The following is a 22,826-nucleotide window of genomic DNA, read 5'->3' as shown; positions in this document are numbered from 1 at the left end:
TCAAATGATCCTGTTTCTCTGTGTCTCTGCACATCTGTCCTAGTTCTTCTGTTTTTTGTTTTCATTATCAAGGAAAGAACAGTTTCAGTCACTCTTGGCAAAAGTGCTCTATAAATACAGATGATTATTATTAATAATAGTCAGCTATCTTCCAGATAACTGAACCTTCTGGAAACATTGTCATATCCCTCCTACTTGATTCACTGAAAGCTGTCTATGAATAAATTTGAAGCAGGAAATAGGCCACGCAGTTGTGGCATCATTGCTTTGTTTGATTAATTTTTAAAGGTTCAGGAGTTTGGAGAGGACTTTTGAGCTCTTATTTACTCCCCATATTTGCACAATGGTTCAGTATGTATATAGAGGGGACTGAATCAGTTTTTGACTCTTTTAACAACATTAATATATACCTGGCCTACTAATATAACCTTGCACATATCTTACTTATAGCATAAATCTGACATTTTTAATCAATGTATGAAAAATAAAAAGCTACATGTAGTCAAATGTTTTCTGTTTTGACCTGAAACTCATCACATTTGTGGTACAAAGTCAGATCACTTAAACTAGAATTTGTTTGTGCTTTGTTGAGGAATATGTCATAATTTTGGCATCCACAACACATTGTTCATGGTAAGGTTAGCATTTCGGACAACAGGACCCAAAGTGTGTTAGACACAAACAGTGATGGAGAAGTGTAGTTTTATTGTGCCTCTCTTCATCAGCTTTAGGTCACAGTGGCATGAGAAAAGTGTTGCGTCCTTGAATGGAAATTAAACATCATTCAAATGAAGCAGTAGTTAAGAAGTGGATCTGTCTAACATAGCCAAAGAGATGATGGATTTTGAACTTAAATGTGTTTCTTAAGAAAGATAAATAAGACTTTGTGTCTTCATGTAGAGGTCATGAAGGATTCCTGCTGTTCCTGTTAAACAACGTTTGCAACAGTATTGCTTGAATGGTTAGCAGAACTAGCTGCAGCTGCTGAAGTTTGCATTTTTGGCCAGCTTTTTACAACTTTTAACAGAATACCTACCTACCAACTAACTGCCCAGCTGGCTCTCTAATTTTCTGCCATTGGCATTTTTCTGCAGGTGTGTGTGTGTGTGTACTCTGTGACTCAGCAGAACACCTGAGGGGTTGTTTCTTAAAAATAGAAAGTCAAATATTTGTTGACAGACACAGACACACACACACACACACACACACACACACACACACACACACACACACACACACACACACTCTTACACCCATCCTTGTCTGTAGTGCTCTGTTTTAATTTGCATGATTGATTTAGTTCTGCAACCACCGCTTAATTTTCACTGTTGCTTATGACAGCATCCAAAACCTCTTCTCTTAAAAAGTTGCTTGATCTAAAAGACAGTCAGCTAAACAGACAGATAATTCTTTTATCTCTTAAATGGATTCAGTGCCAGCTAAGAAAATGTATTCCTACATTGTTTGTTGCTATTTTTAGGCTATAGAGCACATTTAGTAGTTACATGAAGCACATTTTTCTCATAGCACATTCTTTGTCACTTTTTATATTGGGGTCCTGAAAAATCATGAAAATTGTTTAAGGGAAATTATGAAAAACAAAAACAATAAATAGATTGATTGATAAAGAAAATAATTGTTGAGATTGATTGGTTGTCACGCCATCTTCTTCAGCAGATGAAATTTGCACAGTTGTCACAGAATTGTAGATCCACTTTTGTGAGCACTTTAAAGACTTCTCGTCCATCTTGGCTTAAAAATTGAGTTTGAAAGTTCCTTCTTGACCTTTGGAACAGTAGTTAACAAAACAATCTCACCATAATTTGATAATAATTATTATTAACTATATTACACAACAATAATCATTATTTGCAGCCCTAGATGCCTCTGTGCTTGGGGAAGTGTGGACTGACACCAAACTTGGGTGGAGCTGGACTGCACAATCCCTCATCAAGACTCGTACAATCAGCAGCTGGAAATTACTTGCCGCCAATTTTCTCTCTGATTCTCTCTGCATTCTTATCAGCTGTTTGCTGCTTTTCTTTCTCTTCCTGTCTTGCCATTGTAGCTTGAATTGCTGACGGTGCAGCTGCAGCAGTCCTCTCAACTTCAACATAGTGTGTATGTTTTGTGTGTCACACCAACACTTCCAGACTGTGTGCCATAATGATATCAGTCAGCATGAAGAAATAGCAGCTCAGCAGAAATGACTTGATGTCCCAAACACAAGCACACACGGCTGTTTTGTTTATTTGTTTGAACTGAGGTTTTGCTACACATCATATGACATAATACTGGGTCTAAAATAAATGTAGTAGTGGGATTCCTCTCATGTTAAAAACTATTTTGGATGAGCAGATCGGGCTGGAGGCATTTTAGTTTTAGATGTTGGCTAACGGATCTGAATATCATTTAAAATGTTGGACCCTGATTCCAGTTTGGTATCCAAGGTTTGGTGCCATCACCAAAATACAAACATACAATACAAACATATATTCTGCAAAAAACTTACAGTGTTTCATTTTGTCTTAACACAAACAGTTTCATATAAGCTTTAACTAAATAAAAGTTTTTACAGCAAAGAGAATGAAGTCAAGCAATATCTGATCAGAAATTCTACAACTAACAGTCTGCAACTAACAATTCTTTTCATTATCGACTAATATGACGATTATACCTTGTTTGTTGTCAGACAATTGTGAAAAATACCCATCAAAAGTTCCTGTATTTACATATAACAAAACTAGAGCTGCAACAATTAGTCATTTAATCAATTAGTCTAGCAAAAGAAAATTAATTGGCAATGATTAATAATTAATGAACTGAAAAGTTGTTTTTTAAGCAAAAATGCTAAGCAATCTCTGGTTGCAGCTTCTCCAATGTGATGATTTGCCTCTTTACTTTGTTTTATATCGCTGTAAACTGAATAACTTTAGGTTTTTGGACTGTAGATCGGACAAAACAAGACATTTGAAAAAGTCCCCTTGGGCTCTGGGAAACTTCGATGGTCATTTTTCATAATTTTCTGGCGTTTTATAGACCAAGCTATTAACCAATTTATCGAGAAAGTAATTGACAAAATTTTTTTATACAAAAAATAATCTTTAGTTGCATCTCTAGATTGGTGCTGTAATAACTTCTCAGAGTTGTAAACTCTTGACTCAGAGGTGAATAAACTGCTGTGCACTGTCTTGGAGTCTCATAAACCTTCAAACTTGGACTTTATGGTTTATATCTCCTCACTGAAACTCTTTGGCAGCACGTCCACACCAGCGCACCCCCTTGGATTTTTCTTTTTTATGCAGTGCTCTTGTAAGTCTAAATACTAAATCTTAACATGTCACTGCCTCTGCTGTTGCCAAAAGTGGTCATCGTGTCGACATGAGATGCAGTGAAGTACGTTTGTGTCTTAAACAATCAGCAGTTAATCAAAATATAACCATTTCAGCCATTACTTTACAACCTGTCTGTTCTTAAAGATCAGAGTAGATCTGTCTGCTTAGGGCTCCAGTTTTAGCTGGAAAAACAGGTTAGAGGAGCTTGACCTGTCTCGCACAACAAGCTTTTGTGTGTGTACTATATTTACACAAGTGTGTATGTGTGTGTGTGTATGAGCACATGCATATTTGCAGCCGTGCATTTTTGTTTCATCCCCTCAGAGCCTGCATGTTTTGCAGTTGGTGGCTGCAGTCTGTGCTGCTAATGAAGTGGCTGGCCGGTTGTGTTTTGTGCGTGGGTGGTATGCATGAGGCATTCCTCTCCCATACAGACTCATCATTCTCCCCCTTGTCCTTTTGTCGCCGATGTTTCATGTCAACAAACAGGTCGGCTCGCAGGATGGTGACGGAAGAGTCAGAGGGCAGAGAAACAAACTGGAAGGTCACTCGACCTGCGGGGAGTATCTGAACAGTGAATCACTGATTCTGTTCAATTAATGAGGAAATTAAACTGGGAAAAGCAATCAAATCTAGTGGAACAGACTCGGACACACAAACTAGATTGTGTGAAACTAAAACCACTACATCACCCAGAAAACTGAACCCAGAAATGTTGAAGATTATGTGTGGAAAGGTGTTGTTCATTTGCTTGTTAATGTTGTGTAATGTTCTGTCATAGAAAGAGAAGTTGCAGCCTGTAGCTCAGCAGGGTTTAGTGTTTATGTCAAAGGTCAGTGTGTTTCTCGGTTCCTGTTTTGGCAAATTGTTCTTCTCTGCTGTCATGTAGTATGCTGCGTCTCCGTTTTGGAGAAAATATATGGTTGATTTTTTTTAAAGCACAATATGCCTGCGATGATTATAAAAAACATAATAACAAATAATAAACCTATATATAGTACCACGTTCACCAATTATAAGAGTTAATGGAAGCTGCTAGTAATAATGATGATGACAATAATAAGATGGATGGTCAGATGTATAGATAGATAGACATGCATACATACATAGATTTAGAGCTGAAATGATCAGTCAATTGACAAAATATTAATTAGCAACAATTTTGATAATCAATTAACCGTTTATGCTATTTTTTCAAGCAAAAATGGCAAACTTTTCCTAGTTCCAGCTTCTCAATTGTGATGGTTTGCAGCATATCTTGTCTTATATGATGGTAAAACTACCATCTATCTGTCATAAATCATAAACATCTGTCATAAATCTACTTATTGTTGATGACAATAAGTAGATTTATGACTTCACGTTGTGCTTTAAGACATTTTGATGGACATTTTTCAAAGTTATGTGACATTTAATAGACCAAATGATTAATACATAATCAATCAGGTTAACTAATAATAGAGAACAATCCTTAGTTGAAGTCCTAGCTTGATTGATAGATGGATTTGATAGATTAATTTTCTTTATTAATCTCAATGGGAAATTGGTTTGTTATAGCAGCCAAGTCACAAGTCAAATAAACAATTGAGATAAGGACACTTAAGGTGGTAGATAAGAATATAAAATACAATAAAACGCTATAAATCATAAACTCAAGTTTCACAAGAGTCTGACCTAAAACTAACATATACAGTGTACTCCATGTAGGTATTGCAAGTCAAGGAGATAATATCATGTACTGGTACAGCAAGATGCTGCATTGCATAGTTTAGAATAGAACTGACGGTACATTAAAAACTTTAACTTTATTATTTTTCCTATTCGTAGTTTCAGTACCTGTATTCAGTCTGAAATGACCTGATTTTGGTAATACACTTTGGATAAAAGCGCTATGTAAATGCCGTCCATTTTAACTTTGTGTCTTTATTTTGACTTTCAAATTCAAATCAAGTGAAATTCCAAGTCGAATTTAAAGCTGGAAAACACACACATATAACAAAAGTTAAGATGAGAGCAGTTAATAAGTAAACTAAAGCAGGTTAAATATGAAAAAGTGAATCCTCATGAATGACTTCAGAGGTGACCAGTCTAAACATTTTCCAAAGTCAAGAAGCACCAACGGCAATCGCTGCCACCTCAGCTCACAGCCTGTAGAAAGGATGAGTGATGGAGGGATGGATTTTACAAAAAAAACACTCTCCTGTCATGTCAGATTTCCCATTTGGATAGGTGACAGCTGTTTGTGTTTCTATGTGAGCCTGAGGTGAGTGTGCCGCGCTGAAACACACATCTCGCCTGAAAATCAGCAGCTGCCGACACACAGGAGCTGGGTGACTTTGTGGGTTTTTTTAATTGTAAACTCAGCTGACACAGGTCAGACACTGAATGCATGAAGCAGCCTGTACTTGGCTGAACTTCCTTGTACACTGTGTGTATGTTTTTGTGTGTGTGTGTGTGTGTGTGTTAGTGTGTGTGCTCTGAAGGAGTCAATAGACGCTCAAGTGACTCTCCAGTAACTGGGGGTAAGTATGTCCCCTGGGGTCCTACTTCCTCTGAAATATTGACTCAGCACCACAGGGAGAGGTCACACACACACACACACACACACACACACACACAAACACAGAGTGCCTTTTCCATTACACGATGTCTCTATTTTCGTTGCTACAGTGATCTTATGTGGAATGAACAACGATCAGCTAATGAATGTACTCAGAGCCTTTCTTACCGTGGGACACTGTTGACTAGTGCTTTCCATCCTGGCAAAATCGCACGTTGAAGGTCCCATGAAATTATGTTATCCTTCCTTTGATGTGATGTAATTCCTGATGAAACAGGATTTTGGGGTAGGAGATTAATCTTAAGTGAAAATCAATGGACTATCAGTTATCAAGAGAAGGTCAGTCTGATTTGATAATGAAGGGTCAGAAAGACAGGACTGTTCATAAATTAATGATTACTTTATTGGGCGTTACACTTACTAGTGACAACACACACTGGTGGCATATGATGCGTGTCAAAACAACACACCTAGTTTTTCTCTGAGCCCACACACCTGTGGTGTATTGATTCGGGTGATTGTGACAGGCAACGCCACTGTCCTAGCGTTAGCACACATCAGTGCTCCTGAAAATCACCAACTTTATCACATTTCCATGGACCTTGACTACTACTTCTGTCTGTACAGTGCATCTGGTGTGTGCTACACGTGTCATTTGCCACGTGTCAAATGACGCAATGTTGCACCTAAGGGCATCACTGAAGATGCACTGTTTTCCAGGAAGTTAAAGTACCTATTTCATGCAGTCTTCATCCAGGTGCTGGTTGTCACCATGAATAAGGGTCACAATTAGGGATGTCCCCATCAAGTTTTTTTCTCAGTTGTTGATTGTACAGGGGTGTTACAGAGTGGAGGTTCTTCCCTTACAAACAATCTTACAGCTTATATGACCTGCCGTCGGCGCTGTGTCACTGTAACTGGTGAAAGTGACGGTCAGCAGCGACTAAAAATGAGAAACTGCTACCTGTTTTCTGTTAACTGCTCTTTGCTAATACGAAAAAAAGAGGAGCGATAACAGATTTGTTGGCGTCAGGGTTTAGTGAATCAGTGTATTTTGCCAATCTGGTTGTCATTTGCACTGGTGCGGCCAAATACTTCTTGGCATTCCCACACTCTAATTTTCACTGGCATAACAAAATGCTGGCACTGTAGAGCCCGGGTGTCGTAAAGGAGAGCAGCTTTGCAACTCTTGCATGCTGAGGTGGACAAAACACAGTAGATTACAGTAAGTAAAGGATCTGCATTTGATCTGGTTTAATTTAACCAATACTAATCCATTAAAATATGTCCTGACCGGCCTCGATGCAGATGCTTAGGGTTGACTTGGGACATCTCTAGTTACAATACATATCATTGTGCTGGATGGAAATAGAGTGATAGGCAGTGAAAATCTCCTTTCACCAATTCTTTTTCACTTTTCATTCTTTGTCAATATGTGTTTAAAAGTGTCCAACAGACACTTGTTTTCCACCAGGTTCTCCCTCGTTGGTGGTTTTAAACATGTATTTTTGAAGTCCATAACTTTAAGTTCACATTCACTACCTCCACGGCATGTGGTCACTGCATATTTAATATGTATGAAAACAGTGTGGCTCAGAGCGTAAGGTTGGTGGTTCGGTCCCTGACTCCTTCTCTCTACATGTTGAAGTGTCCTTGAGCATGGGGTTCAGCTTCTTGCTCAAGGACACTTCAATTGATTGTTGATTAATTGATCAGTTGGTTGAATCGTACAAGACATTAATTCAGTAAAAATACCAAACTTTTGCTGTTCACAGGTTGGTTTGCTTCTCTTCCTATTCTTAGAAATGTAACACCTTTTTGACTTTTTGTCAGACAAAATAAGCTACTTGAAAACATCAGTTTGTGCTGGGACACGCACTTGTCATTATGAGACATTTTATAGGCTAAACGATAAATGGATTTCCCAAAAAAGATCCTGGATAAATGATCTTAGAATGAAAATAATCCATCAGCACTCATGCCGTGATAAGAACTGTTTGGACCGTTTGTAACTTGTTACTTAGTCAACGATGAATGTCCAGCCTTGCTGCTTCCGCTCGAGACTAAATATACAGTACATCTCATGTCGTGACATCACAGACTCCCACAGTAAAGCTGGCCTTGTGGGAAATGGATTCCTCAGAGTCCCTCTGCTCTATTCATGTAGTAAAACCACGCAAGGTCAAAGCTGAAAATGTGTGGAGTGTGTTTGTGTCATTGTGCCAGCCACTTTGCTAGGTCATGCAGGCAGACATCACGGAGACACAAAGACAAAACACTTAACGCCTTTAGTCTTATTTTAATTGCTGGTCATATGAGCTCTTTGTAAATCTCATTGATATGCTGCTCTCTGTTTGAAAACAGAGACAGTCAATGGGCCTTTCTGATTTTTCTCTTTGATAGCTTGTGGTTTTGGGGAGAATAAGAATAACAAGTGTCTATGTGGTACAACAGATGCTTTCTCAGATGCCGTTTTGACTGACCGCTCCTCCTATATTTAGGAAAAAAATCGTCTCACTTGCCCTCAGCCGGCCTGCTGTTAAAATCCAATCTCTTAATGGCGTGTGTGTCAGAGAGAGGGTAGTTTAAACCAGTTGCTTGCATGTGTATCCCCATATGTGTGCTGTGTGTTTGTCTGGTTTGAGGGGAGGAAATTATCCACCCAATAACCAAACCCTCAGATATCTTCTGAGTGCTTCTCTCTGGCAACGTCATTTATAATTCAGAGCATTGTTGGGGCCAATTCTGCACTTGTTTGGACGTGAGTGTCTGCAGCCGGCCAGCATCCATCTGCACTTGGAACAGTTTGTCATGTGAACAGTTGGTGTTTTGGTATACATGTGTGTTTTTGTGTTGTACAGTAACGCTCGTGGCCAAAGTCCAGACCCAATCCCAGCTGTAATGACATGTACACATGAACATTTGTGGTGCAAGCAGAGGGAGTGGACAGATGGGTTAATACTGCCATCAGATAGGAATCCATCATGATATGATTGTTCGTCATGATCGTGGGGCTTGGCCAGGTTTGTAAGTTGAACTGGCAGAATTCTCGAGTCCTGTGTTGTGTGGCTGTAACCACGCGCTGTGATAGGATGAAAATTCAACAGTAATTGTGCAAATATACCACAATAACATTAAATACATAGCAAAGAGATGGTAAACAATGATATTTTGACTACCATCAGGGCTTCCTAACAGCCACAGCTCTGCATTACATGATCTGCTGAAAGATCATGAACTTTTTAAGCACGAGCATTAAGGCTCATCATGTTGTATGCTGTTTTATTTTGAAGGAACGTGTAGAATAAAACTGAGGCAGTGTTAACAGTTTAGTTGACAGCTCTCAGCACCCAAGGAAAGGTTTTACCACACATGCCCACATGAACAAGACACGACTGTAATGTTGATATCATTACATTTTCACTTTATTATTTAGCTCTGCTTTGATCCCTTTGGCTGTATATAGGATTAGTTGGTGGCTCAGTGTTGGTGCCATTGGTGTTGTAATTTACCAGGAGCCAAATCAAACCATCTAGTTTCACCTGGATCTTTATCTGTTCATAGAAAAAAAACACTGGATGATCACATGAAAGGAAGTCAATGTGGTGGTGACACAGCAGCATACAGTTTTCTTCTGATTTGTGTAATAGATGCCGTTATTGATAGATGTGTGTTATCTGCTTTCCCTGTTATCGTGAGACAAGAAGCATCTATAACCACATTTCTTGATTTTAATTCACAGTATTTAGAATAGAGACATAATGGCAACAGTTGAAGGTCTGCTGTGTGGTTTTCATTTTACACTGAATGTTTCTCACCAAATTGTACTGTATGTTTTCATAAGGTCTAACAAATACAGTTGAATGCATTCCTTATCTCATAAAACATTTGCAAAAACTTTATTTGAAAGTTGTGAATGCTGCATTTTAGAAGTAAGCAATTGAAAAAGTCCTCTATCACAGTTTATAAAATTTTGTTTATTTTGCGATATTAATATATATCGTTCTATACTAAATGTTATGGATAATCAATCCAGAAACATTTTATGGATAAAATAACCGGAATGGAATCTAGTTTTGGTTACTCAAGTGAATTACATACTTTACAAATTAAAAATCATATCAAAAATACAATATTGCCATGAACCAGTTCTGTTGAAGGGATGTTGTTATATGCACATCGAGGAGGCTATTTAAAAGGCAGCATCAATGGAAAAAAATGGGACACCTGCACACTGACTGAAAGCTCATTGTCCTGCTCACTGATTTGCAGTAATACCCAAAATAATAAAGTGATAGCTACCACAGTATTAACAGAATTACAAAATCTCTATATCTTGTCATATCGTCTAATGGTTCTGCATTGTTTACATCTGCTTGTGCTCTTTTTATTTTTATTGATGCATTGCTTACTTTTATGGCTTCCCCCAACAGTTGCCGCTGTTGTTCAACTGTACTTTAGTGCCTTCTGTACATCACATCACCCTCATGCTTGTGGCGTTGATATGTGTACATGGTAGATTTAAACAGTCCAACCGCTGATATGAATTCCTTACTATATAGTTTACACCGATTTTGCTTCATTAATACAAATTGTCTAGATCACAACCCTCCAACCTTAACTGATTGGAAGGCCTTCAGGAATGGATGGATTGATCAGCTGAAAATCCCACTAATGATTCTCTTTGTTCCACTTAGGAAAATCCCACCTGGCGATTGTCCAGAAGGTGAACAACGAGGGGGAGGGAGACCCTTTCTACGAGGTATTGGGGTTGGTCACCCTTGAAGACGTGATCGAGGAAATAATTAAATCAGAGATTCTGGATGAATCGGACCTTTACAGTGAGTTTGGCTTTGCTTTTGTTTATCACTTGACTTACCACTAAGCTTGTCTTTACTGTCAGTGCAGATAAGGCTATTTTCATCTCAATCGTAGTTATTTATTATTTAGATATTATTCATATCTAAATTGATGTTATTCTATCTTTGAAATATATTTAGACATTGGTATAGGTTTCCAAGATGAGGCAATACGCAGCTCCTGTCGTTTCTTTACAGAACAGCTAAGATGATGTTATCTTCTGATCTTTTAAGTGTACATTTTTAAATAAATAACTAAATAACTGTCTGCTGTGCGTGTCACTTTTCAGCTGATAACAGCAACAGGAAAAAGGTGGCGCCAAATAAGAATAAGAGAGACTTCTCTGCCTTCAAACATGAGAGTGAATCAAAAGTGAAGGTCTCTCCTCAGCTGCTGCTGGCCGCCCATCGCTTCCTGGCTACAGGTGGGGAATGGACTGATGCAAGCATGCACACACAGACAAACATAGTCACTCATCACAATATTACTAAGCACAGCCATTAGATTATTTATAACTTGTAAACCAGCTGTACATGTGAACATATGTCTACGATATGTAGCCACAACATGATTATCCTCAGGATGTGATCATCTTGCCATCTGACAAGCAAGGCAGGTCCATACATGCAGGGTGGGGGTTTAAATGTGTTTATTTTCTTGGAAGATCTATTTAAGACCCAAGCAGTGTTCCTGCCTGTGCTTACCTCCAAAAGAAGACTCTGGAGTTTGGCCAGCTGGATGTGATGCCTTGCTACAAATCATTTGAGAACGTGTTGCAATGTGTCCGGTTAGTGAGTGATAGTTGATGTGCTCTGCCAAAAGCAGTTAGCACTAGCCGCTGCTAGCATGATGTAGCACTTCCTTCATCTCTCACAGACACTGTGGTGCAGGAGCATGCCAGAGTCAGCCTCTGCAGGCATGACGTCAGTGTCTGCTGACTTTGTTTCAGTTTTCTTTCTCAGGATGTTGGTTTCATTTTTCTTTCTTGATTCATTTCACAGGAATTTGATATTTTCATTTTTTTCTGTTTTCGGTCCAGGAAGTTACTGTTTCTCTGTTTCTTTTCCTTTTTTTGTTCTTGTTCACATCAGTAATCATTACCCAGCTCTTTTTAGATTGTGTCTGATCTGCGTAGCCACTGATATCTGACATTGGATATCTGGAGTATCACTGATCTTTGAGAGTTGTATTTCAGACAGAGAAAGTCAGCGGAATTTAAAAGTACATTATGGCACCATAATGTAATGCTTCATTACATAAATAGAATTATGTGTTAAGCAACAGCAAGCCCCATCAGTCTGTAGATTTTTTTTTTTTTTGGGGGGGGGGGGTGAAAAAACCCATTAACAAATCAGGAAGATATAAAATTTATAGGCTGTGAAAGTGTTCTGACTAGAAAATCATTGAAAAGTCATGGAACATTTCATCTTAGTCACAGCAGAAACTTAGTTCTTTTTTTTGACTAAACCAGATTAACTTGTTGACTTAATATGTAACTCGGAGTGAAAGAAGTTTGTTTGCCTTTTAGATGATGAATGTTAACATTGGTCATATACAGTGAGAGGTGAGGCCTCTCGCTGTGTATTGCATTGGGTTTTGTTTGCAGGTTGCACTGTTTTTTTGTTCTCAGTTTGGGTGGGGTTGAAGGTACTTATGGTTGAGCTGTGATTGCAACAGCCTGGCCTACGACAGTTAAGAAATGCATGTAAACCATATGGAAAAAAAATTGGCCGATTAGTCAATGTAATGTCAAAAATAGTGAAGAAATTAATCAGAGCCCAAGGGGGCGTCTTCAAATGGCTTTTTTGTCCAACCAATAGTCCAAAATCCAAAGATAATTAGTGTACAATGAGAAAAAACAACAAATCCTTACATTTGAGAAACTGGAACCAGAGGATGATTTGTGTTTGAAAAATGAAAGTTAATTGAAATAGTTTGATTATTTTTCTGTCGAACAACCTGTTGATTGATTAATCAACAAATTGTTTCAGCGTTCCAATTTTTCATTCAACCATTATTTACATTCTTAAAAAAAATAGAATATGGGGAAAACTATCAATCCATTACAAACATTTATAGTTAAAATTAATCATGAGATCTCTGAAGCAGCTCAGATTCAGCAGAGTCAAAGTCTGTTGTAAATTACTAGGAGGATGAAGGATCTCTTGTATCTAAGGTGAGGTTAAGATGTTTTCAGTTTTCATGGATAACTAAGAAAAGCATCAAATCCTCACATTTGAGACAGGAAATGTTTGGCATTTTTGCTTTAAAAAAATCACAAAAACCAATACTTGATTATCAAAATAATTATCGATGAATTTTCTGTCACGCGACTAATTGATTAATTGACAAATCGATGCAGGTATAAATGACACAAATGCTCAAATTATACTGTACTGTAAAAAAAGAATCCTTCTCTCACACTTAAGCAAGCCAGAATATAATTCAATGTTTTTTCATAAGCCTGGCGAAGAACTGATCTTCATTTGAATGCATTTGGAAGCTCTGTTTGATACTAATTCATGTAATGTCCATTTATGTCACTTTAAACACGAGATGCTTAATGTACTTTTTAATTCTACTTGATCACTTGATCCTTGTAATCCTTTTAATTAATTCAATTTGTCAAAGCAAAGTTTATTGCTATAAATATGTTATGCTCCTTTGTTAAGTATAGAATCACCTGCTGTAGAACAGATGTACTTGGCACACCTGTTTATGTAACTGTTTGTCATGTTGAACTACAGACAATAGCATGAATGACTAATTTAATAAGCACCTGGATCAGTGATGTCAGCAGATTGACAGTAAGAAAGTACCTGTTCTGAAAAAAACATGTTTGTGCATCTCTAGAATTTCTTATTTTTTAATTCCTGTGTGTGTTTATTGAACTATATCAACATCCAGAAATGTATTATGGTCTTTTCTGTGTTGTGCATCAGTAAAAAAAAAAGTTTTAATTAATGCCCTAAAAGTAAAACTCTCTTTACATCTCTTCATCCTCTCTTCCTGCAGAGGTGACCTTGTTCAGCCAGTCTCAGATCTCAGACAAGGTGCTGCTGCGAATTCTGCGCCATCCTGATGTGATCCAGGAGATCAAGTTCAACGAAAGTGACAAGCGCTCGCCCCATCACTATGTCTACCAGAGGGGCAAGCCCGTCGACTACTTCGTTCTCATCCTGCAGGTACACAATGATTTAGGGAAGAGGAGTTGAAGCGTGACTTGGGTCTGTGACTGCTTGTTGCTTCAGTGTGAGTGAAGGAACAGGTCTGAATGCAAAAGCAGGAGTTGCTCACGCTGCTGTCTGATCTTCAAAAACAGATAAAGGAGATCATGTTCTTTTAAATTCTTTTCTCTTCGCATACTTCCAAAGAGACTCCCACACACTCGTGTATACATCAACACATGTGCAAAGTAGGAGAATATCTAGTTTTATTTCAACTCTCACATAACCCTTACATCTCTGTTTCTACAGTTCATTCTTGCCCTTGGAAATAGCAACTGACAAGCAATCTGAACACAGGGTCCTGTTTTGGAGCTTTCAATTATATCACACGATCTTCATCAGCAAATAGTTTGACCAGTTGTCATGGAAATGTAGATATTCAAATACATAATGTTGTTGATCACTTTCAGGACTTCTCGTCCATGTTGGTCCAGACAGAAATACCTCAGCAACTACTGGATATATTGCCTTGAAATTTTGTTCTGACATTCATGGTTCCCAAAGGAACAGTAATTAACCTTGATCCGTGTCTCAAACTGTGACGTGTAGGGTTCTTGAATTTGAGGGAATCAGGCCTGGAAAGTCCTTGAAAAGTCCTTGAATTTGATGTTTAGGAAGGTGTGGGAATCATGCCAACCCTATTACTGATCACTTGTCTTAACAGTTGGGTTTGGTGTTATAAGGTTTTGTTTATCGTCCTTCAGTAAAAAAGGGATTTGAACTTGACATAGTTTTGTAGCGAGCCAGTACACAAAAAGAGTAATAGTTAGTGAAAAGTTGTAAAGAAAAGAGGAAAGAATAATGGCAGGCACATGATTTCCAAAACACAGTTACAAAAGAAACATAACAGCAGTTTGTCAGGTGTGGATGTAATCTTACAAAATTTGATCTTGAAAATCCAGTTTAAATAATAACATGCTAACGTGCTTTTCCCTGCCTGACATCAGAATACTTTTTAAAGAGCAGGTACATATGTATAACAGTCCTCTGACTCACTGTGATGAACACATCCCGCCTTCTAAATGTCATACTCCCATTGCTTCAGCCTGGATAAAAACTGTGCAGCTTGGATTATGAGACTGACCTTCCACACACACTCTTCCTCTATCTTTCTTTGACCCTTACCCCCACCTCTTCCTCTTCTTCCCTCCCCCTGTCAAGTCACCCCCTCACCGAGTGCATCTGGAGCTTAGTGGCATTGAGTGGTCTGCCTTGTTATTAAACGCGGCTCTAAGCTACAGCTTGTGACAGATGGCGGTAGGTGTCGAGACACAGCACCGAACCAACAGGGGTCCCAAAACTGTTGATAAAGCAAAATGTGTTGGTGTTTGCTTGTGTTTGTGTTTGAGTGTTTAAAGCATTCAAAATTAAGCTGAGTCACTGAACAAGATCTGCTTAACAAAAACAAAATTATCTTCCTGAGTAACTGGCAATAATGATGACATTCCTAAGTGGAATCGGTTATGGTGTTTACGATCTGATGTGATAAAGGGAAGCTTCAATACTCTCTCAAGGCCTTAAATGGCTGTCAGTGAATCATAAACACAATGCTTTATGTTTTTAAGTTATTCTGATTTGCGACAGAAGTTGGACGTCACAAAAGTATTTTCAAAAAGCATGGGTTCAAAGTTTTGGTATAATTCTTCTAATAAGTGTTATTATGGAAGATCCAGGACCTGAGGGCCCCTGAAAACAACAAGAGGCTGAGTTTGGGTAGGGTAGATTAGTTGTAAATGTAGAAAAAACCCAGATTTCTCACTGAGTGGTAAGTTATATTTTGTTTTTGTTTATAATGTTTGGTACAAGGTCTCTTTCCCTCCCAAATCTGTCCCTCTGAGCTGTCTTTGCCAGAGCACAGCCACCTGTTATAGCAGTTACTGTTAAATGAGATGGTATAGTACACATTAATATAGTTAGTTTATGATTGATTCCCCACTAAAACTCCAATGTCCCTCTTTTCACCAAGCTGCAGTTTGACAACATTTTAGATTAAGATACAGAATACTGCTCACATCAATTACGCAAAAGAAAGCACACAGCAGGAATTAAACTTTCATTCATTTACAGTCTATAGAGAGAAATTAAGACCAGGCGATCAAGAAAATATAAAAATGTTACGTGAGTCTGTGTTGTTATAACAACAACAACAGTTTGGAAGTCACAAGTGATCCAAAGTCAATCAACTCCACAATGAGATCAGGCATCTACTTTAAAGGATTAAAGAGCCAGATTTGGTGGAGTGCCAGGCTGGAGGAGGTTAAAGTCAAACTCCACCCAAAATCTCACCACCTCTAGACTTCAGTGGTGGTTTTAAAATGTTCCTGTCCTTCATGGACTACAAGCTGAAGCATAGCTTTAAAACAGGGTAAATTACAGTGTGCTCTTTCTTACATACTGTTTGTACAGAAATCAGGCATGAGCACACTGCACTTTACTACTCAATTATTATGATATCTGGTTCACCAAATATTAACTTTATTTGAATCTAACTTCTCTTAAAGATTTACAAGCGATTAAGTGAGTGATTAACAATGAAGATGCAGAAGAATGCATAGAGAAAGTTACACAAAGAAAGAGGTAGTCATACTGTGGGTGTGGGATAAGTTATTGTGCAAATCAGTTTGTAGAAATTGTACTTGACCTCTGAATAAGCAGAAACTGCCACTGTTGTTCTGAGCTGATTGGAGCGCTATCACCTTGGGTTATGAGAAATTATAATGGGCATTTGCAACATTCTTTGTTATAGTCAAAGAAATTAATCAAGAAAATAAATCTATAATGAAAATAATCATTTAATAATAATTTGCTACTCTAGTCATTACTTTACTTCCTGTTTCCAGTCCTGAGTGAATCTAATTTATGACCAGCAGCAATAAAAAAGCCCCTTTCAGACATGCAATCCTTTATTTTAATCTGACGGCAGTTTAATATGTTGGTCTCATGTCTGAATAAGCACCCGGGTCACTTTTACATAAAAGTCATAACGGCAATTTTATTAGATCGGACCTAGTAACATTTACATAACAATTTCAACACGGCACCAGTCTGCACTGAACGCACAAGGTAAAACATGGAAGGAGAGAGAAAGAGATAATACACGTCCTACCGCCTTCTAAAATCACTGTAATAAATGTATTATCTCAGCCACCATCTCTTATGCACAAAATCAGTTCAATAAACTAGTAAACACTGTGAAAGCGGTTTTCCCCTCACGGGGCAACCATTGCAAAAGAGGGTAAAAAAACCCTACAACCACAGTAATAATCTGACCAGTGTTCATTCATGCCAGCTGCCTGAAAAAATAAATTAATATCCAGAAAAACGCTTTACATACAGGATGTGAGTAAACAGTTATTAAACAAGAGTCCCAACTTAACTTGCTGTCATGTAATGCTTTTGCATGAATATTCGAATATTATAAAACAGGCAGCGGAATTCGCTTTCTAATAACATTAAATAATGAAACTGATGTTAAAATGAATAATTGGATTCATTATGAGAAGTGAGGGTGAGCGACCCTCATGCTCATGACGGTCTTTGATTAAGGTTTCACCGGCAAAATACGTTTTAGAATCCATCAGTGATACAGCCTGAGAGAGAACAAAAAATGGTCTCTTCGTTTTGAACTCACAGCAGTTCGCAAGCAGCTCTTTCCATAAATGTGCCGTCATGTCTGAATGAAAAGGTAAAGAACATTCATGTAAAAGTCACTTATGTCTGAATGACAAATTGCCATCACTTTAACAGATAGATAAAGACAGCAATGTCTTCTATGTCTGAAAAGGGCTTTAGTAAAAGCAGGAGGAAGTTGAAGAAGGGAGAGGAGAACGGGCAAATGAGGTTTCAGACAGCTGTGACATTGCACAGACAGAGATGGGAGGAGAGCTGTGTTGCTGGTCCTAAATTTACCATTTATAATTGTGTGGACTGTACTTATACAGCGCCTTTCTAGTCTTTTCTGACTACTCAAAGCTTCAACTACCGATCACCCCATTCACACACTGATTGTCAGGCACACACTGAAGGTCCCATCAGTTCAAAGAAAGTAAATCATTCACACACCGAAGGCACAGCCCTCATAGCAATTTGGGGTTCAGTGTCTTGGAGGTGCTGTCAGTCAGCTGTCAATACACTTATCCCAAACACACATACCTGAGAATATTTACCTCCGTCTGCATGCTCAGAGTTTCCCCTCGTGGATCAATAAAGTATTTCTGATTCTGATACACAATCACTAACACTGCTTTTGCATTTCTGCTGTATCCACTCTGTATACATGTACACATGCTCTCAAATCCCACAGGGTGGGAAAAGTATGCTTCATTGTCTTAAATCTCACTCTTTCACACACACATTTATTTCCCACACGCCGGTTATGTCATTGTCCCCAAACAGTCATTAGTAGTCCAGTAATCCAGCGGATCAGTACGACTTTCTCCCCGCCGCTCGTCTCGGTGTGATTTTCCCCGTGGGAGGCCGGATATCGAGGATGTTGTGGAGAGACCCCACATGTGGAATAATCCGCTGAGACCTTTTTGGAGAGGGCGGCATTTAGTGTCAGCATGCCAGGGAGGGAATTTTCCACAGGAGAGAAACATACCACTGGAGCCAGTAGTTGTGAATAGTACTGGATAGAGAGTGACTCTGTAGAAAATCCTCTGGGTTTTAGTCGAATTTGAAAAGTAGTAGATGAAGTGATGTTTCACTCTTCTAACATGTTCTGTCTTTACTCAAAAGGCTGCTTTTGATTTGCTTTCTGTCAATGGAAGTGTCTCAGATAATATCTATTTCAGGTAAAACAAGGCTAAGTTTGGGGTCTTGAACAACTATTTAATTACGTGACATCCAGGTGGTTCCATGTATCTTAACCACTTTCCATTTTTTTTATACCTAACCTGGATTTCTGTATAAATACTCACTTAGACTATTCATTAGATCCTGTGCTGATAAATATTTTATTTCAGTAATTACAGATACACAGCAGACTACTGAATTATTAATTTCTAGTTTCTCTGAAGAGTCGTGGTCTAGCCTGTGTGTAGACAACTTGGGGAAAATTGGGAGTTTGTGTGCTGCTCATATTTGTCCTGTAAACAAAATTATACTCTCACATTCCAGGAGTGCTTATTTGGAAACATTGGAAGTGGAGAAGCGGAGAGAGAAGGGATCGTGGAGAGGGAAAGAAATTTGACACAAGTTATTTTAGACGTGTGACAACAGCTTATTGCTTCAAAAACATTTACTTAATAGCATGGTGTTAGTGTTCGTGTGGAGGAAGTACTTGCAACTTTTTGCATATTTGAGAACTGAAAAAAATAATGACTCCCTATATGGAAACCAAGCCTCATGTCGGCTCCTGATGTGGAAGTTTATTTCAACTTAATTTAAATTATTTTACCATATCCTAATCTAAGGAAAGACATGGAGGACAAATATCTCAAATCCAAACTGTCTAATATGTATTACAGGCAGGTTCCTCATGTAGGATTAGTACTATTGTTCACAGATAAAGACGGTCCGTGTGATGGGCACAGAGACAAAAAGGCCTAATTTTCATTACTTTTTGAAAGTTCGAGGTTTGCCCAAATGGTAAAAAGCTTCTTCACCTCTTTGCCTGTGAATGGCCCCATCATTTTCTTCCTCAAAACTGCTCAAGTATGTTCCTCTTTTGTGGTGTTTTTTCTTTCTTTCTTTAAGTCTAGCTGCCTTTGAAAAGATCAACACACACATGACACAATGCTAAGGAGCATGAAGGCCAACAGTCAATTACACTCCAGCTGCTAGAAGTTAAAAGGTGTTATGTCAGTCCTCGCTGTTGCTTGATCACCTTTTATTTATCCTGCTGTGTTAGAGATATAATATAATGCATTTCTTCCTCGTAGTGTTTCAAGATGAATTTCTCACCAAAAAATGTATAAATCTTCTCAGACAAACTTTATAGAGACAACTTTTGGTGGTCTTGTCTATGCTAGTGAGATTAGCTAACACTTCTCAAGGTGACTTCCCTGTAATAACCACCCACTGCCTTCACATTAAGGCATGCGTATTGTAAAGCACGTACCTGACGTGTTAAGTTAGTATGTAATACCGTTAACATTTGCTTACTTAGCAAACAATGTTAAACATCAAAGTCTGTTTACAGGTCTTGGTGAGTACTACTGCAAATGTGAAAAAAGTTGTATAAAGCCTTTAGTGGCTCCAGGAAGGGAGGTGTGTGATATCTGATAAATTGCCTCAAGTGATGTCATTTGAGTCAGCGTGGGTTGAGGGCTGAAGACTACAAGTTTGAAAAATGAAAAAATCTGGAGGTGTGGAGTTAGAAAGAAGTGAGCTTACCAGACCTCTGTAGCCCGCTCCTCATCTCTGCTTGAGGGTAGCTGCTCGAGGCTACATTAGCTGCTACTAGCATAAAACCCCAGAATCTCCGACTGAACTGTCAGCGGTCTAGTTGCATTGTGGGTAATGTATATCTCTGCTTCTGCTGCATCGAATTTGATCCTAAATAACCTGTTTGTTGTGAGTATAACAGTTTTAAAGGAGTGCAAAGCTAAATCAATGGAGTATTCTTTTAAACAGAAGCCATGAGTGCTCCCGCTGTGACAACGCTGTTTAATTAACAGAATGACTGCTGCTAAATACTGTTAATAAGGAAATGAGGTTTGCTGTGGCACTCAAAAATCAGACCTGGCGGACTGATAGAGGTGAATGAATGTAGCAGAAGCGCTTGTGTGTGTGTGTGTACATTTACATGTTTGTTTGTACTTTTAGCATTATGTGTGTATGTATGTCTGATGTGTGGGAGTCTAGTAGACTCATGAGAACTAAAAACCTCAGATACAGATAACTCACGGTCCTTGTTCCACTCCTTTTATAGTGTGTGTATGTTTGCGTGTGTGTGTGTGTTGTGTGTGTGTGTGTGTGTGTGTGTTTCTGTTAGTGATCTTCACTGCCAGCAGACATGCTTGTTTATGACCAGTGTGATTCGTCTATAAAGATGCTTTGTGATTCTCACAGAACAATCAGTCTACACAGGTTCCGAGTTCGGTCACTGTTGCATTCACAGGGTTCCTTCAGCTTCTGGAAATGTATGTGTGAATGTGTCCAGATGAAAGGAAGGAATAATGTTTAGCCCAAATGCTAAATTAGCTGTGTTGTAGTTATTTTGTCATAAACAGGAAAAACATTTAGGATACTAGGAGGATCATATATTTTTATTTTTACTGCTGAGGCTTATAAACCTTCATCATACCTTTCCGTTTTGACAATTGTGTGGAATTTTTCCTTTATTTGTATGTTGTTGTAAGTTTCCTGGTTGACAGTCATACTACATTAACCATTTTAGTACCAAGCATAAAATAGTGTAGATAACCCACATCTATAAATTGAAGGTCTGAAGTGACTTTTTCCTGTATGTTGCCCTGCTTCAGGTAACAGTCAGGTTCATTTCACAGCCCAGCTACTTTTTTTTTTTTATCAGTTATCACTGATAAAATTATGTTTATTTTGTGTGACCAATACACCCCAGTTTGTAAATGAGGAACTGGTGCCAAACAATTGATCAATTATCACTGATTTAATGTTCGGTATGTGGTCGATCATTTAAACACTGCTGTAGTTACATTCCAGGATAATTAGGTCAGAACATATTTGTGAGCAACTCTTCCTGTTGTGGACAAGAGCTGGAAAAATGTCCTGTGAGAATAAGAAATATTCCTGCACTTAAAAGGAGGCAGCTGTGTGTGTGTGTGTGTGTGTGTGTGTGTGTGTGTGTGTGTGTGTGTGTGTGTGTGTGTGTGTGTGTGTGTGTGTGTGTGTGTGTGTGTGTGTGTGTGTGTGTGTGCACGCACGCATGCATGTGTGCTCTCTGTGACTCAGATGGGCTTTAGATAGATGTATGTTGACACTGACTCACACTGTTACATCTCACTGAAGAAATCTGTGTGTGGGTGTGTGTGTGTGAGAATTACAGCATAAATGACTTTGCACAAACTGTTGGAGGAAACTGTTTGGTTTGACATCAGCCATTAAATGAAGTCAGCAGTTCATTTTATGACAGGCTGGTGGCACACACACACACACACACACACACACACACACACACACACACACACACACACACACACACACAACCACACATGTTTGTTTCACTATCCCTGTGGGGAACAGTCATTGACATAATGCTTTCCCTAACCCCTTACCCTAACCTTAACCCAATTGTGACCTGTACCCTAAAACCAAGTCTTAACCCCCCAAAAGTAGTCTCTACCCATGGGGAGAGTGATACAAGTCCCCATGTGTTAGTGTGCATTCAGGTTAGTCCCCACTGGGATATAAAAACATGAATCTCACACACACACAGAGTAAAGTAAGTCAAGTTTATTTAGTATAGCACCTTTCACAGAGCAAGGTCAGAAAGTGCTTCACAACAGTAAAATTGTTAAAAATAACACCATAAAAACAGTAAAAAGAAACAAACAATAACACATAAGCAACCTTTAAAAACATACAAAATTGCAAACACTAGACAGCTCGAGGTGAGACTAAGGCCAGTGTGAAAAAATTAGTCTTCAGCTGCTTTTTAAAGGCGTCAACAGAGACTGCAGATCTTATGTCTATAGGAAGAGCGCTCCATAGCCAGCACTTCAAAGGCACAACCACTTTTTGTTTCCAGTCAAGCGCGAGGGCCAACCCCTGGTCAGTGACCTACTGGTGATGTAAGGATGGGAGCATGTCAGAGATGTACACAGGTGCCTGACCAGGCAGGGCTCTATATGTGAAAACAAGAACCTTAAAGTAGGCAATATCGTCATCGAGTATGTGCTCATATTGCCTCTGAACTGTATT

The 22,826-nt window shown here is 38.6% G+C and overlaps 1 protein-coding gene across 3 annotated transcripts in view; it reads left to right on the top strand.

Moving 5' to 3' along the window:
• The window catches only part of LOC122876044 (metal transporter CNNM4-like), a 55,514-nt gene that overhangs the window by 7,831 nt on the left and 24,857 nt on the right, over positions 1-22,826 (top strand). For all 3 annotated transcript variants that reach the window (XM_044195886.1, XM_044195887.1, XM_044195888.1), the window contains exons 2-4: positions 10,593-10,736; positions 11,045-11,179; positions 13,771-13,940. In XM_044195886.1, the coding sequence (XP_044051821.1) occupies positions 10,593-10,736; positions 11,045-11,179; positions 13,771-13,940 (449 nt within the window). The remainder of the gene's footprint in view (positions 1-10,592; positions 10,737-11,044; positions 11,180-13,770; positions 13,941-22,826) is intronic.

This window comes from Siniperca chuatsi, linkage group LG5, assembly GCF_020085105.1.
Source record: "Siniperca chuatsi isolate FFG_IHB_CAS linkage group LG5, ASM2008510v1, whole genome shotgun sequence".
Taxonomy (NCBI): Eukaryota; Metazoa; Chordata; class Actinopteri; order Centrarchiformes; family Sinipercidae; genus Siniperca; species Siniperca chuatsi.
This window is presented reverse-complemented; position numbering and strand designations above follow the sequence as displayed.